The 14921-nt window shown below is 46.9% G+C and overlaps 1 protein-coding gene, 1 long non-coding RNA gene and 1 pseudogene across 3 annotated transcripts; 2 read left to right on the top strand and 1 right to left on the bottom strand.

The window, feature by feature from the left end:
* Window positions 1-5673: 5673 nt before the first annotated feature.
* LOC103611032 (zinc finger protein 79-like) lies at window positions 5674-7199 on the top strand. Of its 2 annotated transcripts, none has more exons than XM_008595074.1 (2): window positions 5674-5917; window positions 6050-7199. In XM_008595074.1, exons 1-2 carry the CDS (start codon window positions 5822-5824, stop codon window positions 6998-7000), a joined length of 1047 nt encoding a protein of 348 aa, XP_008593296.1. In that variant the 5' UTR covers window positions 5674-5821; the 3' UTR covers window positions 7001-7199. The 2 variants fall into 2 exon arrangements, with proteins under 2 accessions (XP_008593296.1, XP_008593295.1); XM_008595073.1 differs by having other exon boundaries at window positions 5772-5917; window positions 6053-7199.
* Window positions 7200-9556: 2357 nt separating this feature from the next.
* Window positions 9557-10902, bottom strand: LOC103611031. Its single transcript, XR_552268.1, has 3 exons — window positions 10688-10902; window positions 9999-10085; window positions 9557-9648 (listed from the first exon to the last, which is right to left on the bottom strand). It is a non-coding gene; the product is annotated as an uncharacterized LOC103611031 (long non-coding RNA).
* A 1824-nt stretch (window positions 10903-12726) lies between these two features.
* LOC103611034 overlaps window positions 12727-14921 on the top strand; it is an 8254-nt pseudogene continuing 6059 nt past the window's right edge.

The raw sequence follows: 14921 nt of genomic DNA, 5'->3' as shown, positions 1-14921 counted from the left end.
TGGACAAGCACTAAGCCAGGGAAGGTCTTGGGAGCAAAAGCCCCTTTAAAACACAGTTTGTGGGCCGAGCCTGTGGCGCACTCGGGAGAGTGCAGCGCTGGGAAGGGCAGCAGCGCTCCCGCCGCGGGTCCCTATCTTATATAGGGATGACCAGTGCGCTCACAGCGCTCCCTGGCCGAGCGCGGTACGGCCGGTCTCAAAAGGACCAAAAAAAATAATAATAATAAAAAAATAAAACACAGTTTGTAACAACCCTGTGAGGCAGATATTATTATCCCCATTTTACACATGAGGAAATTAAGCTGAGTGACATTAATTGAATGGTTCAAAGTCTCACAGCTAGAAAGTGGTGAGGATGGGATTTGAAGCAAGGTCTGTCTAACTCCAAATCTCACTATTCCTCACCTCCTCCTCACAAAGTCTCATAGGGCTAGGAGATGTCTGGGGCATGTGAGATGTTATGGGCCAGTGGACGAGTATCCTTCCTTACTGATGGGGAATGAGAGTCATCTTTGCTGGCCTGACACATTCCCTGCTTGGGGTTCACCTCACTGAGGATCTTAGGTGCCCGACCTTACCCACACTATCAGCTGTGATAGCTCCTTCTACCGCCACATTTGGCCCTTAATTGGAATCTGCTCCCTCTTTCACCTCTTTGTGGCCATGCCAGAATTTTCTAAAGGGCTGATACTAACAAAGGAAAAATGGAAGGAAGGGAAACCATAGCTTCTGGTCTCTCTTGCTGCCCATCTAAGGCTGCTCCCTCCTGCCTTTGTGTCTCAGCCACTGCTCTTGTGGGACCTCTGCAGGCCTCACTAGCTGGGGATCCAGTCACTTTCGATGTTGGAGACTTAAAGCATCAAAAGTGGAAATGAATTCAACCACTTTAGGGTAAGAGCATTTTACTGTTTGTTTTGTTTTTTGGCAGCTGGTGGCCCAGGGATTTGAACCCTTGTCCTTGGTATTACCAACACCAAACTCTTAACCAATTAAGCAAGCCAGCAGCCCCCATTTCACATTTTTTAGAAAACTGTAACCTGTTTCTTTATTTGTTGCTTTATTTCTTTAGTTAGAAAATATTGTTCCTGAAAAGGCAATGGGAACAAAGTCTCTGGCCTATTTTGTGTATACTTCCTCGAAACTGTCTCTTCTTACTGTCACGTTACCTTGGCGCTCGTTCGAGCCCGGCACCACTCATACTTGCTAACGTTGCCCTTTACAAGGAGTCTCACTAGTCCTGCTGCTGCATTCTCCCAAGAGCCCTCCTTCCCAGCCCACCCATATTTGTCACGTAGAACCTTTTCACCTGAATTCAAAGACCCTGTGTGGAACTTCAGAAATTGGGTGCAGTGTTTTCTAAGGGAACAATTGCATTTTTCTGGGAAACGTGTTCATCACAGTCTCACAGGGGTTCAAGATCATAATGAAACTGAGGTGTCAGCAGGATTGTGGTACCTTTGAAGCCGTCTTAGTGCATTTTTGTGTTGCTACAATACCTGAAAACAGGTAATTCATAAATAAAAGCGGTTTATTTGTTTCACGATTCTGGGAGAGCTGCGTGTGGTGCAGGCCTCAGGCTGCTTCTCCTTATGGTGGAAAATGGTGGGGCATGGTTGACAAAGCAAGAGAGACGGAGGGGCCAGGGTCCTTTTAAACACCCAGCTCTTGCAGGAAATAATAAGAGTGAGAACTCACTCACTACCTACCCCCAGGGAGGGTATTCATCTTTGTGTGAGGGATCCACCACCTATGACTCAACAGGCTCTCAACACGGCCACATTGGGGGTCAGATTTCCACACAAGCTCTTGGGGGACAAGACACCCAACGTCCATGATAAGCCTCTGCGGGAGGACCCTTCCATGTCTCTTTCTAGCTTCGGGTGGCTGTCAGCAATCCTCAGTGTTCCCAGGCTTTTAGATGCATCACTCCAATCTCTGCTCTGTTGTCACTTAACATTCTCCTCTGTGTCTACATTTCCCTCTTTTTACAAGGTATACTCTCAACCCTATGGGCTCCACTTGATTGCATCTACAAAGATCTTATTTCCAAATAAGGTCACATTCTGAAGTTCCAGGTGGACATGAATTTTCGAGAGGATACTATCAAACCCACCACGGTTACCCCAAAAGATTCAAATCACCATGTTATCAGAAACAGAAGTTGGCAAGGTGGTTTACCACCAGGCGTGTGTGCTCTGAGGCAGTAGTTCAGGGCAGTACGATCAGCTTTGGATGTGTGCCTGAAAGATGCACTCAGTCCTGCCTTACTATCCATTAACCACATGGATCCATGGAAACCGCTGAGTTATGTAGTCACGTTTCCGTATGTATGAAGAATGTGTGTAATAAAATCTTTCTTGCTTATTTTACAAAGTAATACATGTTTTTAAATGTTGTCAACCATAGAGTTATATGAGCCACATGATAGTGAACAGAAGTAGTTTGGGACAGGTTTTCACTCTGGCTGTTACAGTAACTAAATACCGTCTCCGTGGAATGACACCTCTGCTCTGAGACCTGCAGTGCGTCCTGGGCATCACTGTGCCTCCGTGAGCTGGGCTCAGGCCCTCCATTATTCCACCCTACACCTCCCAAGTGACAGACCCAGGCGTGTAAAGTGCCTTTCACCTTGTTGCTCTCTTTGGGGACTATTGTGATGGATGCTGACGTTTCCACGACCCCATTTCTCAGTTTTGATTATTATCATTCATTGAATTACTCATAAGTCAACAAATGTGCATTAAAGCATTTGGTACACGCCTGGCGTCGTTTTAGCTACTATGAGTAGCTAACAGAGAACAAGACATAGTCCCTGCTTACCTCTCATGTCTTAGTGAAGAAAATAAATAACATGATTGAACATATAGTTTTAAGTTATAACTGCTGTGAAGAAAATAAAGCAGGGTTAGGGGCTGGGGGAACGAAGCTGAGTAAGGGAACAGAAATGAACTTAGGGAGCTGCTTGAGATCAGATGAAGAGGAACAACCTGTTTGAGGAGGTGACATTGGAGCTGGGATCTGAAGGTAGAGAATGAGCCAGCTACATTCTGGGCCAGAGCATGTGCTGACACCTTGATGTGGGAGTGAGCTTGGCTTGTTTTAGGATCAGAAGACCTGTGTGGACAGAACTTAATAAACAAGATGGAGAGGGGTATGCATGGGGGCAGATCATGTGGGGAATTATGGCCATGGTAGGCATTTGGATGAGAACCCATTGGACAGTTTGAAGCAGGGAAGGAACGATATTTATGTTTAAAAAGAATTCGGCAGATGTATGGAGTATTCTCGTGGACTTTGAGGAGTCAGAAATAGAAGCAGGTAGGCGGCAGCTGTTGCAGACATTCCAGTGAGAGATGATGGTGGCTTGCTAAGAAGAGGGACTCAGGATATAATTTTGGTGTTAAAGCCAACAGGACTCACTAGTGGATTGCATTTGGTGTGCAGGGAAAAGGAACATTAAGGCTGACCCTCGTGTTTTACAGGTGGGCGAATGGGAAGACTGAGAAAGATGCTGGCTTGCAAGGGAAAATCAGGGGTTCTGTTTTCGGCATAACACTCAGGGGAGATGTGGGCTAAGAGATGGGAATACGTGGTGGTCACTTGGGCTTCTGAATTGCCCCTTTCTCCCACTGTTTTTCTTGCCACTTTTCCTCTCCTTTCCTTTTTTTTCTTAGCTAGATGGTCTGTTTTTAAGAGCTGTCAAACCCATCTATGATTGAATACCAGGTTACATAGGGACACCCTCAATCTGAAAGGAGGACCTATGTGCTCTCAGTAGATTGGTNAAAAAAAAAAAAAAAAAAAAAAAAAAAAAAAAAAAAAAAAAAAACCTTTCTTGCTTATTTTACAAAGTAAAAGATATTTTTAAATGTTGTCAACCATAGAGTTATATGAGCCACATGATAGTGAACGGAAGTAGTTTGGGACAGGTTTTCACTCTGGCTGTTACAGTAACTAAATACCGCCTCCGTGGAATGACACCTCTGCTCTGAGACCTGCAGTGTGTCCTGGGCATCACTGTGCCTCCGTGAGCTGGGCTCAGGCCCTCCATTATTCCACCCTACACCTCCCAAGTGACAGACCCAGGCGTGTAAAGTGCCTTTCACCTTGTTGCTCTCTTTGGGGACTATTGTGATGGATGCTGACGTTCCCCTGACCCTGTTAGTCAGTTTTGCTTATTATCATTCATTGAATTACTCATAAGTCAACAAATGTGCATTAAATCATTTGGTACACGCCTGGCGTCGTTTTAGCTACTAGGAGTAGCTAACAGAGACAAGACATAGTCCCTGCTTACATCTCATGTCTTAGTGAAGAACATAAATAAAATGAGTGAACATATAGTTTTAAGTGATAAGTGCTCTGAAGAAAATAAAGCAGGGTTAGGGGCTGGGAGAACGAAGCTGAGTAAGGGAACAGAAATGAAGTTAGGGAGCTGCTTGAGATCAGATGAAGAGGAACAATCTGTTTGAGGAGGTGACATTGGAGCTGGGATCTGAAGGTAGGGAATGAGCCGGCTACATTCTAGTCCACAGAATGTGCTGATGCCTTGATGTGGGAGTGAGCTTGGATTATTTTAGGATCAGAAGACCTGTGTGGACCGAGCATAATAAACAAGATGGAGAGGGGTATGCATGGGGCAGATCATGTGGGGGATTATGGCCATGGTAGGCATTTGGATTGTATTAGAACTAGGACAATGAGAACCCATTGGAGAGTTTGAAGCAGGGAAGGAACGATATTTATGTTTAAAAGAATTCAGCAGATGTATGGAGTATTGTCGTGGAGACTTTGAGGAGTCAGAAATAGAAGCAGGTAGGCGGCGGCTGTTGCAGACATTCCAGTGAGAGATGATGGTGGCTTGCTAAGAAGAGGGACTCAGGATATAATTTTGGTGTTAAAGCCAACAGGACTCACTAGTGGATTGCATTTGTTGTGTAGGGAAAAGGAACATTAAGGCTGACCCTAGTATTTTAAAGGTGGGCAAATGGGAAGACTGAGAAAGATGCTGGCTTGCAAGGGATAGTCAGGGGCTCTGTTTTGGGCATTACACTCAGGGGAGATGTGGGCTGAGAGATGGGAATTCGTGATGGTCACTTGGGCTTCTGAATTGCCTCTTTCTCCCACTGTTTTTCTTGTCACTTTTCCTCTCCTTTCCTTTTTTTTCTTAGCTAGATGGTCTGTTTTTAAGAGCTGTCAAACCCATCTGTTTGAATACCAGGTTACATAGGGACACCCTCAATCTGAAAGGAGGACCTATGTGCTCTCAGTAGATTGGTCATCATGCAATTTAGAGGGAAACCTGCTTTTAATGCTTAGGACCATTCTGGGTCCTTTATGTGTCTTTACTCATTTAATGCCTTCAGTAATTCGGAAAGGGAGCTGCTTTCACAGATGATAAATCAAAGGAACAGAGAGATTACAGAATTTGCCCAAAGTCACACAGCTAATGAGAGGTGAGCCAAGACATTACTCCAACCAGTCTGTGTCCAGATTCTGTATGAAATTAAAAGAAGGAGTACCTAGAACTAACCCTGCTCCTCTCTCCTCTCAGAAATAGGGCAGCTAACACCTGAATGTCTCTGAAAAACCGTCTTGGTCTAAACCACCTTGGCTCTAAGCTTTGTGATTTAGAATAGAAATGTTCTGGTGAAAGAGGTGAAACTGTGTAAGAGCTTGGCCAAACTCTTACAGCATTTCTTCCACCAAGGGTATACAGGATTATTGCTTTCCTAACTCTTTTTCAGACTGGAAGATTTTATCTCAGTCACCACCCCAGCAAGCCATTTCTGAAGAACGATTTGCAGACCCGAGTATAGAGATGGCCCCTGGGGAGTCAGAGCACAGAAAGGGTGAACTTGGGAAGAGCTTCAGTCTGAGACCAGTCCTTTCACTACAGCAGAGAGTTCCTAAAGATGTGAGTCCTGATGAATGTGAAACACACTCTAAGAGATTTAAGAATTCACAGATAATTAAGCCTCACAGAGTGAGACCATACACATGTAATCAGTTTGGTAAAGACTTCACCCACTGTTTGTCCCTTTCTCAGCAGCAGAAGAGGCACACTGGGGAGAAACCCTATGAGTGCAGTGAGTGTGGGAAGGCCTTCAGCCAGAGCTCATCTCTTGTTCAGCACCAGAGGATCCACACCGGAGAGAAGCCTTACAAATGCAGTGAATGTGGAAGAGCCTTCAGCCAGAACGCAAACCTCACAAAACACCAGCGAACCCACACTGGAGAAAAGCCCTACAAATGTAGTGAGTGTGACAAAGCCTTTAGCGATTCTTCAGGCCTTGTTCAGCATCAGCGAATTCATAGTGGAGAGAAACCCTATGAATGCAGCGCCTGTGGGAAGGCCTTCCGTGACAGTGCAAACCTCACAAACCACCAGCGGACTCACACTGGGGAGAAGCCCTACAAGTGCAGTGAGTGTGGGAAGGCCTTCAGCCAGAACGCAAACCTTACAAAACACCAGCGAACGCACACTGGAGAAAAGCCCTACAAATGTAGTGAGTGTGACAAAGCCTTCAGCGACTCTTCAGCCCTTGTTCAGCATCAGCGAATTCATACTGGAGAGAAACCCTATGAATGCAGTGACTGTGGGAAGGCCTTCCGTCAGAGTTCAAACCTCACAAACCATCAGAGGACTCATACCGGAGAGAAACCCTACAAGTGCAGTCAGTGTGGGAAGGCCTTCAGCCAGAGTACAAATCTTATAATCCACCAAAAGACCCACACTGGGGAGAAGCCACACAAATGTAATGAATGTGGGAAATTCTTCAGTGAGAGCTCAGCCCTTATTCGACATCACATAATTCACACTGGAGAAAAGCCCTACGAGTGTAAGGAGTGTGGAAAAGCTTTTAACCAGAGTTCATCCCTTAGTCAGCATCAGAGGATTCACACTGGTTTGAAACCCTATGAATGCAGCGAGTGTGGAAAGGCCTTCAGGTGTAGGTCAGCTTTCATTAGACATCAGAGACTCCATGCTAGAGAATAGCTGGGAACACAGTAGGTGGAGAAAGCCCCAGACGTGCCAAGTCATAACTCAACATCTAAGACAGGGCAGATGGGTGGGGCTGTCAGAGAAATGCTGAGGGCTTGAAAGCATCTAGGGATGTTTCACTTTCATAGTCTGTCGTGCACAGCTACATGTAAAAATACCTTTAATAAATACTTGGTCACTATTTTACATCTTGCATGGGGAAGATCAAGAGCCTTTTTTTTTTTTTTAAGATGACCGGTAAGGGGATCTTAATCCTTGATGTGGTGTTGTCAGCACCACACTCTCCCAAGTTAGCCAACCGGCCATCCCTACATAGGGATCTGAACCCACGGCCCTGGTGGTATCAGCACCACACTCTTCCAAGTGAGCCACGGGCTGGCTCCCAAGAGCTCTCTAACATTTTCATTCAGTTAGCATCAAAGAATGTACAGAGTCCAACCGTCAACTCAAATTTCACTCAGTTTTAGAGATTTACCTTTATCCAGACAGTGGGCCAGAGCACTTTATGTGCCAAGCACTCCAAAAGCCTTGATTTATTAGGAATAAGTGATTAGATCAATCAGTGAAGAACTTGGTTCTTTACATGAAGATCAGGTATTTTTCCCAGTGTTGTAATTTCTCCCTGAAGTAATGAGAACTACTGCAAAAGAATGAAGAGCATTCGGGGCCGGCCCGGTGGCGCACTGCTACAGTGCGCCGCTTGAGAGTGCGGTGGCGCTCCCGCCGAGGGTTCGGATCCCACATACAGACCGGTTCCGCTCACTGGCTGAGTGAGGTGCGGGCGTGACACCGAGGGTTGCGATCCCGTTGCCGGTCCCGGTCCAGTGCGGGCGCGACACTGAGGGTTGCGATCCATTGCCGGACACGTAAAAAAAAAAAAGAATGAAGAGCATTGGCGAGAAATGACTAGTTGAGAAATATTAAGGTATCCAGTTTGGGGGAGTAAATGCAGGTGAAAAGGATTCTAGGGCTAACAGTTAAGTCCTGGAATCTCCTTGGGGATGAAATACTTGTTAATGCTGGAAAGACAGGAAAATTCACAAAAGCACCGTTAGGTGTGATCTCCACTTGCGAACTGTTGCAGAGAAAGCAGACCCAGAGAATAGTGGGACTGAGAATAGAGGATGCTGCTAATGAAGTCCGTCAGCAAGAGGAACATCCCATTCTATGGAGGCCTCAACAGGAAGGGCCACTAGAGCGGCAAGATCTGAGACAGCCATGCTTGGCTTGGAGGCAGGTCAGAGATGGCACCTAATTCAAATTATTCCTGACGGAAAGTACATTTCCTTTAGGAGATGCAGATTTTCACGACAGGCCGCTTCCTCTCCATCCTTGTAGTTTAACCACTGTTCTCACACCCAGCTGATGTGGTCTCATCTCAGGGTTTTGGCTAGTCAACCACTGAATATCGGAGACAGGCTCCCAATGAGTGGCCTTCAGTGTAAGGGAAGCTGCCTTAGCTTGGTTTCCTTGGTCCCTGTGCCTTGTAGGGCACTGGAATGTTTCTCCTACTCACTGTGGAGTTCAGGTAGTCCCTTCCAACCTGATGTGATTAAAACCACTGCCTAAAAAGGTCCATTTGCATAAGTTAATGAAGCAATGAAATGACAACTGTTGGGGAAATCAAGTTCTTAAGGCAATCATTTCCACCTCCTTTTAGTCTGGTACCCACAAGCCCTTCCAGGTAGTGTTTCAGGCTGCTGAGCTGTAGTCTCACAATACCAAAGTGTCTTGAGGGTCATCAAAAAGTGAAAGGGACTGATAAGTACAGGCGCTAGAATGGTGGCCAGAAGAAGTTGAGAGATTTGGGAAACAGGTGACAGATACGTTAGAAAATAGTCTACTGTGATAAAGTAAGTCTAGAAAAAACCTGTAAATTTGTTAACAGGGGTAGTAGGCTAGTTCCTGCAGCAGACCTGCGTCTCACTTTCACATGACCTAGGGATCAGTATCAAAGGGTAATAATCGTCAGGTTGCTTTGATACATCACTTATTTTGAATGTCAGCCTCCCCGCTGTAGATGAAATTCATCTGAGATGGAGAGCTATTTTCCCCGTGTTCGTGCTGAACTACAGGTTTTCTTTCTGGCCAATAACATTTTTCCTAGGAAGAGATCCATAAAGTGTCTACAGTGTGTTCCTTTCTGGGCATCTTTTCTGAGTTTATCCCATTCAGGGCAGAATCTGTTACCCACAAGAACGTATTACCCAGACTGTTACTTCACAGGTTTTGCCACTGATGCCACCCCCCCACACACCCACACAAAGGACCTAACTCCCCCTCAAGGAAGCTGCCACACAGAAAAGGCCACGCATAGTCGAAGGACCCTTCATTAAAATACTTTCCTTTGTACTTCTTAACTCTGCAGGAAAGAAAAAAGCTCTATCAGTAAAAGGAGTTTAAAAAAAAGATTATCTCCCAACCCTACCCATTTCTAGAACTTTCCAACTTATCTCCATGAACACATTAGCTGCTCCTCCCCTAGCTTTCACCCCTATTATAACCAAATGACACTGATGCAGAAGTCACAGCTGGGCATTCCACTGCACCACTGTTGATGTCATCTATGATGTCACGAGGGTGGCGGCCATCAACATTGCAGCCCACAGACTGGGCAGTCCCCAGGATCTCTTTAATGGTTCCTGTAATTAAAAGGTGGCATCAGAGCAGCTCGCAGCCCCTCACAATCCTCAGATATGGGGGCAGATACTTCTGAATTTCACAGCAGGCAAAAAATGAAAATTCCTGCTGCTTTAAAATTAAAAACTTAAGAGTTCCATCTAGTTACATAAACCATGAATTCAAAGTCCACATGGATCCCCTGCTGCCTAGATTAAACACATCCAGCTCAAGATCTCATTCTTTCAAATCCAGAAAGTACTGCAGCACTCCCAGTTTTGGGTCTTACTGACTCCCATTTCAGTGAGAAGAACGTTAACCACTCAGTGAAAATATCTGAAATTTCTGTTTTTGCATGTTGTCCTGCTCTTACCAGAGAGTTCTCTGGCTAAAGATCTGTGCCGCATCTGTCGGGCAATATTGATGATCTCATCAAATGTGAAATTTCCATTGTGTTTAACTGCAGGTGGGGAAAAAATGACAGCAAAAGCTTTGTTACCATCTGAGGGCAGAGCAGCCCTCATAATGTTCCCCTTCACCAGTGTCTAGGTTGTTCCCATGGTTTTGGCACAGAATCATCCACATGAAGGACAACCCTGTTTCCTAAGCTGGGGTTAGTGTCAGCTCACCACTGGATTGCACCAGCCAACAGAAAACTGGTCAGGTGCAGTGGCGGGTGGCTAAGGGCAAAACAAAATCTTTATCTGACATGGAAGGCATGTTATGTTTTAAAGATGAGAAACGAGCTCACGTTACTGGGCTTAGTTAAGCAGCCCAGTGTATTGGCAGCTGTGACTGGTCTCCTGAGTACACTTCACTGTTCTCCGTTACTTCCCCTGTCTACTGACTTTTCCCTCCTACATGCACTGCCAGTGAGACCTGCCCCACACAGGAACTGGGGAAAGCACATGGCAGTGCCTGGTCTAATAGCATTAACCAAATCACCAACCAATCCCTATGCCAACCCCTTGTTTCATTAAAGGGAAAACACACAGCCACTGGGCATACAACATCAATCACAAACCACTAGGTAAAAGAAATCCGAGAAAATGGCCAACTCACTGTTTTTTTGTTTCTTTCTATCTCTTGGTGGTTCCTTGAGGGCTTTGATGATCAAGGCAGAGGCAGAAGGTACCACCTCAATCTGCAGAAGAAATTCTTGATGTCAACATCAATACCACCACTGCAGGAGGACCACTAATGCCATGCACACTGGCTCTCAGAGACCAGACAGCCAGACACTGGGCTTACTGTATGTGCTCAAGTAATTTTCACAATCTGAACACAAGTTCCTAGGATATGTCATGTTAAGTAGTTTACCAAATGTTACATAAGTGATGAGTTAATATTTGTTTTGTTTTGTTTTGTTTTTTCATTTTTTTATTTTTTAAATGATGACTGGTAAGGGGATCTTAACCCTTGATTTGGTCTTGTCAGCATCACACTCACCCAGTGAGCTTACCAGCCCTCCCTATGTAGGGATCAGAACCCACGGCCTTGGTGTTATCAACACCACACTCTCCCAAGTGAGCCACGGACTGGCCCTAAGAGTTAATATTTGTACCCATGTCTTCCCTAGCTAGGTTTATGCTCCTGACAAAGCCTTCCCACCAAGATCACAGTGCTCACAGCTCACCACTGAACAGCCAAAACTTTGTTACAATCTGTGGCCAGAGCAGCCCTCATAATGTTCCCCTTCACCAGTGTCTAGGTTGTTCCCATGGTTTTGGCACAGAATCATCCACATGAAGGACAACCCTGTTTCCTAAGCTGGGGTTAGTGTCAGCTCACCACTGGATTGCCCCAGCCAATAGAAAACTGGTCAGGTGCAGTGGCGGGTGGCTAAGGGCGAAACAAAATCTTTATCTGACATGGAAGGGATGTTATGTTTTAAAGATGAGAAATGAGCTCACGTTACTGGGCTTAGTTAAGCTGCCCAGTGTATTGGCAGCTGTGACTGGTCTCCTGAGTACACTTCACTGTTCTCCGTTACTTCCCCTGTCTACTGACTTTTCCCTCCTACATGCACTGCCAGTGAGACCTGCCCCACACAGGAACTGGGGAAAGCACATGGCAGTGCCTGGTCTAATAGCATTAACCAAATCACCAACCAATCCCTATGCCAACCCCTTGTTTCATTAAAGGGAAAACACACAGCCACTGGGCATACAACATCAATCACAAACCACTAGGTAAAAGAAATCCGAGAAAATGGCCAACTCACTGTTTTTTTGTTTCTTTCTATCTCTTGGTGGTTCCTTGAGGGCTTTGATGATCAAGGCAGAGGCAGAAGGTACCACCTCAATCTGCAGAAGAAATTCTTGATGTCAACATCAATACCACCACTGCAGGAGGACCACTAATGCCATGCACACTGGCTCTCAGAGACCAGACAGCCAGACACTGGGCTTACTGTATGTGCTCAAGTAATTTTCACAATCTGAAAACATGTTCCTAGGATACATCATGTTAAGTAGTTTACCAAATGTTACATAAGTGATGAGTTAATATTTGGACCCAAGTCTTCCCTAGCTAGGTTTATGGTCTTGACAAAGCCTTCCCACAAAGATAACACTGCTCACAGCTCACCACTGGCAGCAAAGAAACCTATCCAGGAATCCCAGAGGGTTGGTTACCTCTATACTCCCACAAACCAAGCGCCAGAAATCAATACCTGGTCCTGTCTGTTCTGAATGGTCAATTTCACTGTAATCCTCAGACCTTTCCAGTCACCGGTTGCCTTGGCGATGTCATCACCAACCTTTTTTGGAGACTGTAGAAATATAGAGACATAATTACCTTGTGCCTGAAATTGGACCACACCCTTAACACCTGTCCAGTAGTGTGCACTTTGCAATACCCCAAAGCTTCCTTTGAAGCACCTTATGCTACCTACCCAATCAAAGCACAGCTATCACCTCTATGAAAATAGGGAAATTGGGGCTGGGGGTGAAGTCTATCCATAGGCTCACAGCCACAATGGGGCACAGTCCCTTACTTATCCTCTCATAAGGGAATATGTGGTTAGCAGGGGTTTTTAACCCTGGTTACACTAGAATCACCTGAGGAGTTTTAAAGATACTAAGTTCCCATGTCGGACCATGCTTTTCAGGTGCATCCACGTGGAGCTGTCACAAGTCTGTTTTCTCATATTCTTTGTGGCATTATCATTCCTATTCTCCCTCTGTTTTGCTATATGCCCCCCCCTTTTTTTTTTCCAAAGGATTACCGGTAAGGGGATCTTAACTTGGTGTTGTCAGCACCACGCTCTCCCAAGTGACCAAACCGGCCATCCCTATATAGGGATCTGAACCCATGGCCTTGGTGTTGTCAGCACCGCACTCTCCCAAGTGAGCCACGGGCCGGCCCCCGCTATATACCCTTTTTTTATGTAGGGGAAAAATACAAGATCAATTACTGTATTTCGACTCCACTAACAGTTTTGTCAAGTAGGTTTTATTATTATTGCTTTTCTTTCTTTTTTTTTTTTTTGTCCTTTTTGAGACCGGCCGCACCACGCTCAGCCAGTGAGCGCTGTGAGTGCACCGGTCATCCCCACATAGGATCCGAACCCGCGGCGGGAGCGCTGCTGCGCTCCCAGCGCTGCACTCTCCCGAGTGCGCCACAGGCTCGGCCCTTATTATTGCTTTTCAAACAAGGAAACTGAGGCTAGGAAGGTGCACTGATTTAAACCTGAGAGTTCTTTGACTCGTGAGCCCTTGCTCGCTTCCCGTGTCTGTCTCACAGAATCGTGCTGAGTATCTTGTCTTAGTTGGATCTGGCTGGTGTTTCATGTTGTACTAATGTGTAAGCTCTCTGAGCTTGTATGTGTGTTCCTATCATCTTCTTTCCCCTTAAATTTCTTGCTTCTCAGCCTGGAATAGAAAACTGTCGTGACCCTGGGCGCCGCGGCCGGGGGCGTGCTGGGGGGCTGGCTGGTGGACCGCGCCGGGCGCAAGCTGACCCTCCTGCTCTGCACCCTGCCCTTCGTGGCCGGCTTTGCTGTCATCACCGCGGCCCGGGACGTCTGGATGCTGCTCGAGGGCCGCCTCCTCACCGGCCTGGCCTGTGGCGTGGCCTCGCTAGTGGCCCCAGTGAGTGTCCCTCTGCCTTGCGGCCTGAGACCAACGAAGAGTTAGTCAAACCGCTCCCCAAACCTGGGGGCGCAGTTCATCCCAGCTGGGGCCTCCTGGGTGCCAGACACCGAGCCGGTGCCTGTTTTATCTCCCTCACCCNCGCCTCCTCACCGGCCTGGCCTGTAGCGTGGCCTCGCTAGTGGCCCCAGTGAGTGTCCCTCTGCCTTGCGGCCTGAGACCAACGAAGAGTTAGTCAAACCGCTCCCCAAACCTGGGGGCGCAGTTCATCCCAGCTGGGGCCTCCTGGGTGCCAGACACCGAGCCGGTGCCTGTTTTATCTCCCTCACCCTCCCAACGGCTGGGCACCGCTGTTATTATCCCCGCTTTACCGGTGAAACCAAGCCTCCGACACGGGAAGTCCTTTGCTAGTCAGTGGTGAAGCTGTTACTGGAGCCCAGGATTGTCCCATTTAGCTGTGCCTCTCTTTTGCTCTGCAGACAGGATGGCACCTGTGGATGACCAAAAGGAGCCTCACGTTATGGCTTAGGACCCCACCCCCACCCCCGTCTTTAGACCACGACTATAGTTAGCAGGAAAAGCCTGTTCTTGTCCCCGGGCAAAGGTTGCTGTTGGCTGTGTCCCCTTCACTGCTCGCAAGCCAGCCCCTCTGTGCTTCCAACCTGTCTCCCACCCTCCTCTGACTGGCACTGCTCACTTTGGAGCCCCACGCTCCTGGCTCAGATCCGCTGTGCCACTTACCTGGGCAGAGTGCCTCTCTGAGCCTCAGTTTCCTCCCCTGTAAAATGGGATGATGGCGTTACCTCATGAGGTTGTTAAGACGGTTCAGTGGAGCTTTGCACATACAGCCTCTGGCCCCAGCATGGCTTGTAGAAGGATCTGGTCCCTGGGATCTGGGATCGCTGGTGACTGGGGTGTTGCTTTGTGTTGCCTCACCCTCCCCCACGGATTTGGCACCCCCCTTCCCCTGGGTGATGGAGACGCAAAGGATTACTCAAAGCCCATCTCTTCTCAGCAGTGAGAAGCCCAGAAGTGGTTAACTTCCCAGGAACCCTCCAGCGAGAGGGATCCCTTCCTCGGGAAATTAACACTGAATTGGGGTTCTCTTCCTGCGTTTATTTTCCAGACCAGGAATTTACAGGAAGAGAACAAAGGTGGGTTATAGTTTAACAATATAGGCTGGTAACTTTCAGTGAAACAAG

This window comes from Galeopterus variegatus, unplaced genomic scaffold, assembly GCF_000696425.1.
Source record: "Galeopterus variegatus unplaced genomic scaffold, G_variegatus-3.0.2 Scaffold12278, whole genome shotgun sequence".
In the NCBI taxonomy this organism is placed as follows: Eukaryota; Metazoa; Chordata; class Mammalia; order Dermoptera; family Cynocephalidae; genus Galeopterus; species Galeopterus variegatus.
Note: the sequence above shows the minus strand (reverse complement) of the source record. Positions and strands in the feature narration are given on the sequence as shown.